Genomic DNA, 12,500 nt, shown 5'->3' on the forward strand with positions numbered 1-12,500 from the left:
TGGCTGCTGATTACTATTATTGTTATTATTATTATTCTTTTTTTTTCACCCTTTGATTAGGCTTGATTTGTGGCCCTTTGAAGTTCAGAGGTTTTGTTCTCTAAAGTGCAGAATTTATAGCTGGGGAATCCTCTTTCTTTATTCTATGTGCTCTGCCCAAATATGGGATGTTTAAATAGAATCACGTGACTCTGTTGGCCAGTCATAAATTTGGCTTGATGACCCCAGGAGGTTATTGATGGAAGTCTGTGAAACGTATCTGATATGTTGGCAGCACACACTGAAGGCCCCATGCAGGAAAAGTAGACAATGTGGTCACAGCGTCACCTGGTGCCAGTAGGGTGGTAGAGCGCCTGCTAAACATGGCTGCATTGCCAGCCACCATTGGTGTGATAGGTCAACGGGCGGCTAAGCATAACGTCTATTTTTATCATTATATCCCGATGTGAATAATTTATTCAGAAAATAGTTGACCACCAATGGAACGAGGAATTTAATGGCTGCAGAGTTCCCCAGGGGTCAGGTTTTTTTGCCTTTCAAAAACAGAGCGAATTTTGCACTCTTTTTTTTTTTTTTGCCCCCCTGTCATTACTTTTACAGGAAATGTGCATTGCATTAAATATAGATCATTTTTAATTGTTAAATTAGCATATTAATTAATAGCACCTATAACGCCGGCTCCTCGCCGGAATATGGTGAATTATATTTCATTTCTAGCACCATAGGCTTTTTATAAAACTCAGACAGCGGAAATTAGGCAGCGTGCCTTATACTACACTGACTCGCTCTTTTATATCATGTGGTGCCCTGGATAAAATATATTAGCCCCACATTTTGGTGTCTCCCTGATAGATGTACCCACAGATGTAAACTCCCATCTGATAAGAAAACGGATGTCTAAATAGATTGTCAGGGTTGTGTATGTCTTTTGTTCATCTGTTTTGTGGTCTGCAATTTGCAATAGGGATTTCTTATCTAGCAAAGGATCTCTTCTAAACATACGTGCGCAATAAATATTTGTGTTTTTGATCAGTGAAGTGAGAGATCAGATCTGGGGGTCTTTTGTTGTGCATGAAAGATCACAAGCCCAAATAAAGTCCATGTACTGTACTGCCCAAGTTACATCTTCCAGCTTCCTCACTGAAATACCAATGTCATGGGGATAAGAATTTACTTTCCTTTCTAGAGGCACAGATGAAATAATTCTGCGTATATATAAAATTTATCTCAAGGTGAAAAGTTCAGCGGTCATATAATTGGATTAAGTGTAATGGCTGCAGAGTCTAAATTTAATATAGTAGAAGAAATTAGAATTACTCTGACACAACCAAGCTATCCTGGGTAGGGATATATTGGTTTACTGTATGCTATTTACATATATATATATATATATATATATATATATATATATATATATATATATATATATTTATATATATTTATATCTATATATATAGTTTGACAATTGCTTTAACTGCTTTTGATAGGAGAAAAAAATATAAAAAAAAATTGGGTTGTGATCTTTCATGATATTTTTATTCCTTTCATCTATTTTTACTGCAATGTGTTATATCCTCCCAGATCGTATGCATGATTATGTTAATGTGGCGTGTTACAGATATTTCTGTCTTATGATGACCTTAAAATAAAGACTATTTTGGCACTTATCTGGAATCGTGGAAATTAATTATGCATTATTATTGTATATTCATTGTGCTGCAATTAGTTGCATTTCCTTGTGTTTTCTATATCTACCAGTGTCAATCTGGGGGTGATGTTTTCTATAAAATGCTGGCACTGCGTGTGTGTTGTGTTGTGTGTGTTTTGTTTTTGTTTTTTTAAGCTTTAATCTGTCAAAGATTTGCCAAATAGAATGATATTGACTATACGATGCGAAACATCTTTACAAATTTCATGTGGTTCCTGAGGACGATTTCTCAGCTAGACAATGCACGTGTTTAGGAAGTTGTCCTGAATGCAGAATAATATATCTTTATTGTGTTAGGGAGGAATAGTCACAATGGCATTGATAGAGAATAGCAGGATTTTTTTTCTGACCACTGTGAATGACATTGTACACAATGAGCTACGCCTGATCACAGTGTACACACACTCGTGCACATAAAATAACATTGTATATTAATCAGGTAATGAAATACGTACAACCATGAAAAATAATATCAATTTTATTAAATACTCAACAGTTTGTCCATAGGACGTGATCTTTATACATAGTGAAACACGAGAATGTAACCATTATTCTACAGCTATGAAACTTCATGTTACAAGCCACTATTGAACATTGCAGTGCTGACATAAATATAAATACTGACACCACGAGCACAATGGAAAAGAAGATTCACACGATAACTGTCACAGTATGTAACATGGAAAGATGATCCAAATAATCGTTTTAAATACAGTCAAGCTATTTTGGAAGGGTAGATGCTATATGTAGGTGGCCACGGCTCCTAGGGATAGGGGATCAGGGCACTTTTCTTGAGAGGGCAGGGAACCCTTCACATTTTGGACTGTGCTGGGTCCATCCCAATCACACATACATACACACAGGCAAAGTCTGTCAGAGGATTGTTCTCCATTTGTTTGCAGGCAATGTTTGCTACCAGGGAAATGTGTGACTTTAGGAATACTGTCTTTTATTCAAAGTTGGGAAAAAAAATAAACAGGACATAGAGAGACTGAAAGCCAGAGAAAGTTATGGTGGATGTAGGCTGGCCAAAGGTAACACATTGCAGGTAGTCTTTCCCCTCAATGGATCCATAGTCCACTTTTGGCTCTAGAAATCGATGTGCAGATATATATTTAATATATTTATATATTTGTTTCCTTAATGCAGCCCATCCAGATGAATTCTGCCAGCTGGGGGGGTGGAGGGGTGTAGAAGGGAATAGGTGGATGTTGGTGGCAGCCCCCCTATTCACTCTTTGGGTTGGTCTTCTGTCTCTTCTCGCTTCTCCTCCTTACCCCCGGTCAGGCTGTCTGCAGTAGCCCCATTGCCCCCAGTCAGGGTGGAAGTTAGGTTACTCTCCTTTTTCCACTTCATTCTCCTGTTCTGAAACCATATTTTGATTTGACGCTCAGTTAAGCAAAGTGCGTTCGCGATTTCAATCCTCCTGCGCCGGGTCAAGTAACGGTTGAAGTGAAATTCTTTCTCGAGTTCCAGGGTCTGGTAACGGGAGTAGATCTGGCGACCTCGCCTCCTGTCCGTTCCATAGCCCACCCCTAGGGATTCAGACACAAGGCAAACTGAAAATAATTAGTGTGAAGACCCACAAACACGTCTCTTAGCATTATACCTGCACCCACAACACTACTCCCCTGCAGCCCCTTCCGTGTACCAGCTTACACTCCCACCCAGCCAGCCCCAGCCCCTCATATACATACACTGCATATATATATATATATATATATATATATATATATATTTATAATTACATTACTTCATTAATTACAACATATACCTTAACTAATCTAAAGTTCGTTTTTGAGATTTTTTATAAATAATTAATAAATTGTATAAATATATATATATATATATATATATATATATATATATATATATATACACATACATACATACATATCGTGTGTTAACATTCCCCATCTAACACATAAAACACATCAATTCTGCTCACTGTTTAAGGTATTGTTATTTAACCCTTCCCTCCCCAGAACAAAAGGAAAAAAGAAACCAAAAAAACCCTCATTGGACTTTATTATAGATATTTTAAACCGTAGACGCCTTTTAATTAGAAAGCACATAACAAGCCATATTTGCTTGCAACAACTTAACAAATAAAAGGCCTATAACGGCAACTGTGAAAGGAACTACTTTATGGCTTTTACGAGGCCATAAAAAAGGAGCAGAGCCTGTTCTGCTAGGGAGATGATCGTAAAGATGGTTCAGTTTATCTAATTTATATCTCCAAGCTGTAAAAAACTTACCACTGTGGGAGTTCATGCGCTGCATCCAGGGGTAGATCTGTATGCTGGTTTTCTGTTCCTGGACATTGGTTCTGTTTTGGTCACTGGTAAAATCCTGTGCAATGGAAGTCTGTGTGTTGTGTCCCATAGCATTCTGCCTGCAGCTAGTGAGCATGTCCTTTTCCTGGTAAAATGCATTAGATCCATACTCATAGGGGCCCCGGCTGGAGCTGAACACAACATTATCTTGCGGTGTGTAAAATGGAGAAGAGTAGATCCTATTTTGAGCAACCGCTGCTCCATAAGTGGAAAAATGCCTAACAGGGTCATAGGCAGTTGAATTAAGGGCCACATTGGGTATAACTTCTTGGCCACTAGCTAAATGGCAGGATAAAGAGGGGTTCGTGAAATAGGAATTCATATCTTCTCCTTTACCTGCCTGTAAGATTTCTTTAATATTTATTTCTGTCTCCAGTTTGTAGTCTGAACTAGATTGTTATAGGGACGGCTCCACTCCAGGACAGACAAAATGACAAAGTCAGCTGACCTGCCTGGAGCCAATAGGAGGCGAGATGTCAAGAGAGGAAAAAATTGGTTTTTGCTTGGTGTTGATTCCCCAGTTGAAAGTATACATTCAAAGTAAGTCTCAGAATTAGAAATATAAAATTAGTTTGGGAGGAGGAATAATAAAATAATAAAAAAAAAAATCTTCAGGTATGTCTGGGATTAAGAATAAGTCCCAAGAGAGAACGAGATCTTACATATCATTTGCATTTTATCTCCATAGAACTTCACTTTGTTCTTTATAGAATGTAATGTATGCACAGACAATTGGAATTTAGCAGGCATCTAACCCTAACAGCACAGACATCTGCACAGGGGCAATATAAGATAAAAGGACATAGAAATACCTGCCCATGTTCATGCACGTACACAACAGTGTGTGTGTGTGTGTGTGTGTAATATATATATATATATATATATATATATATATATATATATATATATATATATGTATATATATATACACTCCAGTAATATTAAGATCACTATTTAGAAGACGACACTATGCAAATATGTAATATATATTCAGTGTATATTCTAATTGTTTTTGTTTTGTTTATTTGGCAATACACACACACACACACACAAACACACATTTGAGTTGCTTTTTTGTGTACCTGGACACATCCGCTGGGTTGCATTGCCTGTACTCTTCATTTATTTTTATTTTCATTTGATTTATTGTTTTTTGTACAATGATGACATGCGTACTGGAATTGTTATTTTTATCATTATTTAATTACTATTATTCTGCTTCCAGCTTCTATGCGTTATGTTTTAGCCCCACTTCTCTTTGCTTGGCTGATTTATAATTAAAACGCTGTAGATTGTGATATGCAAGTGTGGTTTTAGTCAATTGAAAATGTCTGATGAGATCACAGGAATGTAAAGCTGTATTTTCCTATGAAGTGGTAAGATCTTATACCAGGGCTGTAATGTGCTCATTGTTGCAAATGTCCACAGTCACCTTGTTTATTAAATTCACCCACCTATTCATTATGCCGAATTGCAGGACACGACACTGTTATTAATGATAAAAGTAAGATAGCCGGATCCCATGCACAATGACATTCCCAGTGCAGTTGCTAGAACACAGCTCTGTGTTACAAGAAAGTTACAAAAAGCAATATTTTTTCTTGGGTTGAAGAGAAACCCGGATGCTGAAGGATTTTACGATCTTTTTCCTGTGACCAACAAAGCGAAATGGTGGCTGTTAAGCCATAAAGATGAGAACAGACGTAAAGGGGTCGTTTATTGCCCTGGTATAACACCAGCAGTTCCCTCGAGTGCAGGCAACAACAAAAAATAAAGTTTTAAGCCAAATAAAGAAAAACCATTTGAGGCTGAGATTATGCAACAAGCAGTGTGTGGGACACCTCTGTGCAAGTAAGGTTTGTGCTACATAATATCTAATGTTTATGGGAGGGGATAGCCTGAGATCACTCACATGTGTTATTTCATAGAATATGGTATTGTTGTCTACATAGGAGTATTGCTTCTCTATTAGAACTAGAATGTGGATGCAGTTGGGGGTACATGATTGATACAAAGCTGAGCAGTTCTAATAAGTTATCAAATATCTAGGTATTATTTTTACAACGGGTTTCTGCTTGCTTAATTGTCTGAGTATGCACACATACACATGGACGATATACGCATGTATGCACACACATACCCAGACATACACTCTGAACGTACTGTATACGTTATTTATACAGACATATAGAATTATTACGCATGTTATTGTTTAGTGCTAAACAGATGATATGTAGCTGAATATCCCTCCACTGACTCGCCTATAAAACCGTATGATTTCTTCAGAGTCGCCTTTCATTACCCACTTATCATCTTATCTTTCTTATTTATTGTACAGTATGATTGGGATGTTGCTGTAAAACCAGAGGGCCCCCAGCAGCACTGGTTATGATATTTTAAGGGTATTATCTCACAGTGAACCACACAGAACAGTAGTGTTTGTGGGTATTGTTTTTTTCTGCTACATGAAAGTGTAAGGATTATTTTAGAGGAAAGGAATTCTGTATTTCAGGGATTTCAATGAGGCAGTGCTGGTCTATAATGGTGCCTCTCTCAGAAGAGAAAGTTAAGTGTTTTATTACATCTATAAGCAAAGGGCAAGCCTTAAAGCAGTCGTCGATTTATGGGGAGTAGGGAACTGGCTACCACATGGAACCTGAAGCAACAAAGGAAAACCATTATTTGCGCAATTTCATCACAGTAAATTGGAAGGAAAAAAAAGTTCTAAAACCATCAATAAAAAGCTGAGGGTAGGAACCGCTCCCCCAGCAATAGTTTGGCTACTGTGGGGTGTCACGGATAACTTCAGAAATATTTCTTCCCTTAAAAACATGTATTTTATTCCAATCCGACCATGCCTGCGAGGTATATACTCTTAAATGAATCCCAGCACAATTATATAGACTCAGCAGATTATAAAGGAACAGATGTTTATGGAACAGCCCCTGTGTTCTGGAGTCCTGACTTGTGTTATAAGTTCTCAATCTCCCCATAAGGGTTTGGGGCCAAACGGTGCCTACAATACAAGAAGGTTCCTGAGACAGAAAATACAGGTACGAAGTCCCTTCTCAATATGTGTTTAAATATATACATACATACATACATACATACATACATACATACATACATACATACATACATGTGTGCGTCTATACATATGTGCATGATACTTTCTTTTAACTAATCTTCATAGTAGAATTGAATAATGGATGACTGTGCTTTAACTTCTATAATTAGCGGAATGATTAACTACTAAGGGAGAATAACCTGTAAAATAATTGCCTCCACACACGTGTTTTCTATATCCTTCCCAATTAAAGAAAGGAAATAGCGTCAGTTATTTGAACGAGACCCTTCCTTAGCTTTGGGAACCCATGTTCCCTGTGTCCAAATTGGAATTTAGCACATCCAACTCCACCCAGATGGTATTATAAAGTCTCCATTTGAATATTATGGTGTGATTATTTGCAACCCACATAATGTCTTTAAAATATAATATCCATTCTATGCTCAATTCTATTGATATTGCAATAAACCACGGTTCATAATAGCAAAGGCTGGGGGACTATGTGGCGGAAAATTTACATGTAGAGAAAATAAATGCGCTTATACGGGCGTAATTGGACATAGTGAAATTACACTGAGAACTCATAACCGTGAGTAGTGTATGGGGATTGGGAAAAGACAGATATCTGCATGTAATTAATAGTGATCTGTATTACTGGACACCACACAGTTGGGATATAAACAGTAAGCTCGTTTTCTTCACCTGTTTAATTTATGCTTGTAATTTACAGCTTTCTGACTACATACCTTTTATTTATTAATGATGCATTTAGCCCAGTTGTTCAATACAGCAGCAGGATGTTGTACATAATATTACCTGTCTATTGCTTATAAATAGATATATTACTTGGGGGGTTCGGGCGGCTATATCATTTTGGGGTGTCTGCCTGTTGTGTCGTTGTATTGTCGCGGCTGCTTGCTGTGTCATTTTGGGGTTATCTAAATGCTGTACAGGTTTCTTTTATTTTTTATTGTTCTGGTGTAGTAGAAAAATAGGTCGCGACTTCCTCTTGTGTAAAGAAACCTCCATCGATCTAGAGTACAGTCTGTTGTGTTTTTTTTTTTTTATATGCAATTTTCTTAAGTGACTTTAGGCTACACAGGAGTTTAATAGGACAGTATTCTTGAAAAATAGTCAGGATAATGCACACATGGAAAGGCCATTCACTATCGACAAATTAAAGAGGAGAGCAAATGGTTAAATGGTAATTCGTGTTCATATTAATAAGTGTGTAGTGTATTTTTTTTAACGCCATGTTTATTGTAGCAGAGAAACCAGCCAGTCAGATGCACAAAGATTCCACTAACATTAGACAAAGACTACAAAGTGTAAGCAAGTTCCATTTTTAAAATGTCATGTTTACTAAGATGCCAACTAAGGAAAGAATTCCTTTCTCTGGATGGAGGCCAAAGTATAACTTTTTACAAGCAAAATTGGAATCTGTCCACGTGTTTTTCATACAACTTTTAAAACGGTGGAATAAAAACAGTTGCAAAATAAGTTACACTATTCATACAAGCAATCCAGCCAATTGACAGGATGCATACACTTGATTAAAAAAAAAAACCTGCAAATCAGAATTCATAGCCATTTTTAATGTGATTGTTTATCTTTTATAACATGATAGATATTGCAAGGAGGGGATGTATACACTATGCATTCGATTATTTCCCATGTATATGCATTCACTATACATAATTAAAGTACCTGAAGGTGTGTGAGTTATCTCTGTACAATAAAACCCACACTATCCTTAATTCTGGTATGCAACCACCTGGTGTGTACATACAACCTCAGATTAATATAGGATGACTTTTTATAATTTTGTATTATTTTAATATTTCCCCTTTTTTTTTTATACACAGGAACCTATTACAGCATCTGGAGTATAAAGCGCTGCTGACAATCTAAAAGAAATGCGTGAAAGTGGATTTCTAATGACGAAATCGACGAACTTGATCGGAAATGGACGTTGCACAATGTGCTTTCAATTAAATAAACTGCTAAATATAATCAATATGTTTTAAATAAAAGTGTTCACAGATGAACCGAAAACCATTCTGCTACAGTTTCCTTACTTTCCATTCATGTTGGCAAGTACAAAAGTAAAAATCTGTCAACGTGCTACCTACTAATGGTGTGTGCACTTAATGCTTTGTTATGTTGTAAAAAGTTCCCGTTCTATGTGTGTTGTTATGTAACTATCACACGTGTCAGAAAAACATTTAACAAATAAAGGGACAGATAGAATCACAGAATTGACAAAACACTATTAGATATGAAAACATAACCTTACTATGAAAAATTGCACAGCTATTAACCTTAAGGGGTTTGTATTTCGCTTTACAGTTTTGAAAGCTGATGTCTGGTATCAGATTACAAAAAGCAAAAAGATTTATTTAATTGAACAACACTGGTGTGTGGCTATGTTGTGACGCTTTAAAGAGAACGTTCGTGTAACGATGCGATCTGTAGATCATTTTTATGCCTGCTGTAATGAGTTCACACTTAACCGTGATCTGACAATATTATGTTCGTCCTAAATAAACTCAGCACTGTGTGTACAGGTAATGGCGTTTTATGTGTATTCGTATTGCCACGTTCAGGGGTTTTAAAGTGCAGTTATAGTGGATTGCAGCACAAAGCCCCTATTGCTGGGGGATATTCACACGCTGTTTGAGAGATGCGGACATAAAATCACCCTAATGCACCTGTTTCCTATTTAACTACACACATTACAAGAAACTCATTAAAGGGATAAAAATGAAATGAAATCGTTATGAGGAAATACAATAATCTCTTTTACTCTATCTGTCTCCTCTCCTGTTCTCTCAGTCCCATCAGAAACCAATCTTGACCAGTGCTGGGTGAATGTGCTGGTTTTACAGCTTTTGGTCACTTGGTGGCAGTATATAAACAAACAAACAACGATCCCCAGAGGAATAAGCCACTAGCCACATAACAGACAAAACGTCTTCACTATCTCAAGCTTGCTGTGCAGTATTGTAAAGAATAAAAAAGGCCAATATAAAAAAGGTCAAATTTGAACGAGCAATCTTAATATATATATATATATATATATATATATATATATATATATATATATATATATATATATATATATATATATATCTCTCATGGATAAATGACCACATGAACCAAGATACATAACAGGATGGACAAAACTAAAAATCCATTTCCACTATAAAAAAAACTTATAACCACAAGTTATATCTTGGTCTGGATCTGTTCGACCTCTCAATTAAACGTTTATATTATCCAACCATATTGTAATAAAGCACAAGCCTGCAATTCGCACCTTGCCAAGATCATACATTCCTCTGAACTCATTATTTTTCATTGTGTGCCTTTTTATGATTATTGCTGTATTTATACAATTGCTACCACGACTGTAAATTTAATAACCGGATTTAAGCAAGGAAGTAAGTAGGGGAATCTAGCCAATAAATACAGCGGGTGAACAGGCGCAGTAATACTCTCATTTTCTTATTAACTTACCACTCACTTCAATAAATACGTTGTTATTTTGGTATTTGAGCGTTTTACTGCAGGCTCAAACAGCAAAATGAACAAATATATCGAGAGGGCATAAAATATTCATAGACACCAAGAATATTTAACACCAAATTGTGTTTTTATCTGTAAAAACATTTACAGAACGCCTGCTAGAACGCATTCAAATGCTATAAAAACGCCATTATTTTAAAAGAACAGTTTAAATATTCTCCCTGTGCATATTGCCTTATTATATGGCAGAGAAATGTAAATCATTTCAGATAGCAACAGATAATGGATAAAGTCGTAGACTACATAAGAAAGAAGAACATTCTAGCTAGCCAACAGCTACAAACGCACAGACGTATGTACAGCAGTGTGGGCTGACAGACAGACAGATCGATCGTTCGTTCGTTGGATCGATCAATCAATCAGAACTATAGAGACTGGGGGATATCCTCTTTTTAATGAGAAAACAATGGAATTGAAGATTTAAAAAAAATCTGTGTAAAGTATCACATTTGTCTGATAGATATTATTTCAATTGAATTTTGTTATTTTTTTATCAAGTATTTTTTGTTATCCATTAATACATTAATACTACAAATGGATTAATAATTAGCTATATAAATACATAGATATTAGATGGGTAGGAAGAGAGGGAGGGGGAGGGGGAGAGAGAGAGAGAGAGAGAGAGAGAGAGAGAGAGAGAGATTTTCTCTATTGTTTTTCTATATTTCCGGTGTTTTAATTTGCTTGTTTATGTTTATTTTTAATACTAAAAAAATACTACACAAGAAGGCTGCATAAGATACTGTATAACTAGAGTGATGGCACTAAGTGTGTGTTTTCTGCTGCACAGTATACAGTCACATGGAAAAGTCAATATAAGGGCCTGGTTTTATGGTCATATCCATTTACTCCCTCCTGCACAGCAACGTGGCTAAAGCATGCCATTCATTTAAATGGGTTTTTATTTGCAAACTAAATAGAACATATAAATTGCCATTATATTCTTGATATAAAATGTTTCTGTCTGCTACAGGTTATATGAGAGATGGGACCTGCTAGGGCTCAGAGGAAAATCGATACATAGAAATAATGTTTGGGGGTTTCAGACACACAGGCCTCACGTTCCTGAGAATGAAATGGTCGGGGGAGTAGCAGCCCGCGGTTATAGAAAGTAGACCTACAATTATAATAATATATGAAGCCTCAGAATGAAATATCTATCTATTCCCAGCAACAGAACATTTATAAATAACACAGCCTACCATACACAGCGCCCAGGCGTGCCCCAGATCATATCTGCCTCGCCTGTGATAGACAGGACAGTAGTAGAAAGGAAATATGCTAGCACTGGCCTGGAAAGGTATAATTGCATTGGGTTTACTGGCCAGGACAGCAATAAATGTGCCTTGGAAAAGAGACAAGGCTGGATTTTTAAAGAATCCAGATTACCCCAATGTTCTCAAAAGTATCAAGACAAAAATATTTATTTTTGTAAGATAAGCAATAGGAAAGTACAATAATTTCTAATCCGATTTCCATATAGAAACTAACACGGTACATATGTTATAAAAACGAAAATCTTTCCAATAACTGGTCCCACAATGAGAGATTATATATATATATATATATATATATAAATATATATATATATATTCTCAATCCGGGATCAATTAGTGCAAAGACAGATAGATCACACTGAATGCAATGTAATTAGACGTAATAATTATTCAGAAGGATAACTAAGCCTTTAAGATTACACACAATCACCTAACCAACCATCGCTTCTATTTTTTGCTAATGATGTCCAGATGATTAAAAAAAAATGTGTTGTGTAGACATTACAATTGCTCAGAATACACAG

General features: G+C 36.2%; 2 protein-coding genes and 1 long non-coding RNA gene across 4 annotated transcripts in view; all 3 read right to left on the reverse strand.

The window, feature by feature from the left end:
• HOXC5 (homeobox C5) overlaps position 1 on the reverse strand; it is a 1,320-nt gene extending 1,319 nt beyond the window's left edge. Inside the window, exon 1 of the mRNA XM_083171261.1 lies at position 1. This exon is cut by the window's left edge and continues 468 nt beyond it. Within this exon, the coding sequence (XP_083027387.1) occupies position 1 (1 nt within the window).
• Positions 1-12,500, reverse strand: part of LOC146057827 (uncharacterized) — a 67,278-nt gene that overhangs the window by 52,901 nt on the left and 1,877 nt on the right. The gene's annotated exons all lie outside the window — the stretch shown is intronic.
• On the reverse strand, positions 2,817-4,366 carry HOXC6 (homeobox C6). 2 transcript variants are annotated; one of them, XM_083171263.1, is made up of 2 exons: positions 3,967-4,366; positions 2,817-3,243 (listed from the first exon to the last, which is right to left on the reverse strand). In XM_083171263.1, the coding sequence occupies exons 1-2, from the start codon at positions 4,364-4,366 to the stop codon at positions 2,939-2,941; spliced, it is 705 nt and encodes a 234-aa protein (XP_083027389.1). In that variant the 3' UTR covers positions 2,817-2,938. The 2 variants fall into 2 exon arrangements, with proteins under 2 accessions (XP_083027389.1, XP_083027390.1); XM_083171264.1 differs by having other exon boundaries at positions 2,817-3,267.

Source organism: Crinia signifera, chromosome 2, assembly GCF_055691185.1.
Source record: "Crinia signifera chromosome 2, ASM5569118v1, whole genome shotgun sequence".
NCBI lineage: Eukaryota > Metazoa > Chordata > Amphibia > Anura > Myobatrachidae > Crinia > Crinia signifera.

What these genes read in the sequence shown, in the direction of transcription:
- HOXC6 (XM_083171264.1), bottom strand. Translation starts at nt 4,366, where the DNA reads ATGAATTCCTATTTCACGAACCCCTCTTTATCCTGCCATTTAGCTAGT. An exon ending in GCGCATGAACTCCCACAGTG is followed by an intron (nt 3,268 to 3,966) that starts GTAAGTTTTTTA and finishes AATTATTTTCAG; the next exon opens with TTTGCCTTGTGTCTGAATCC.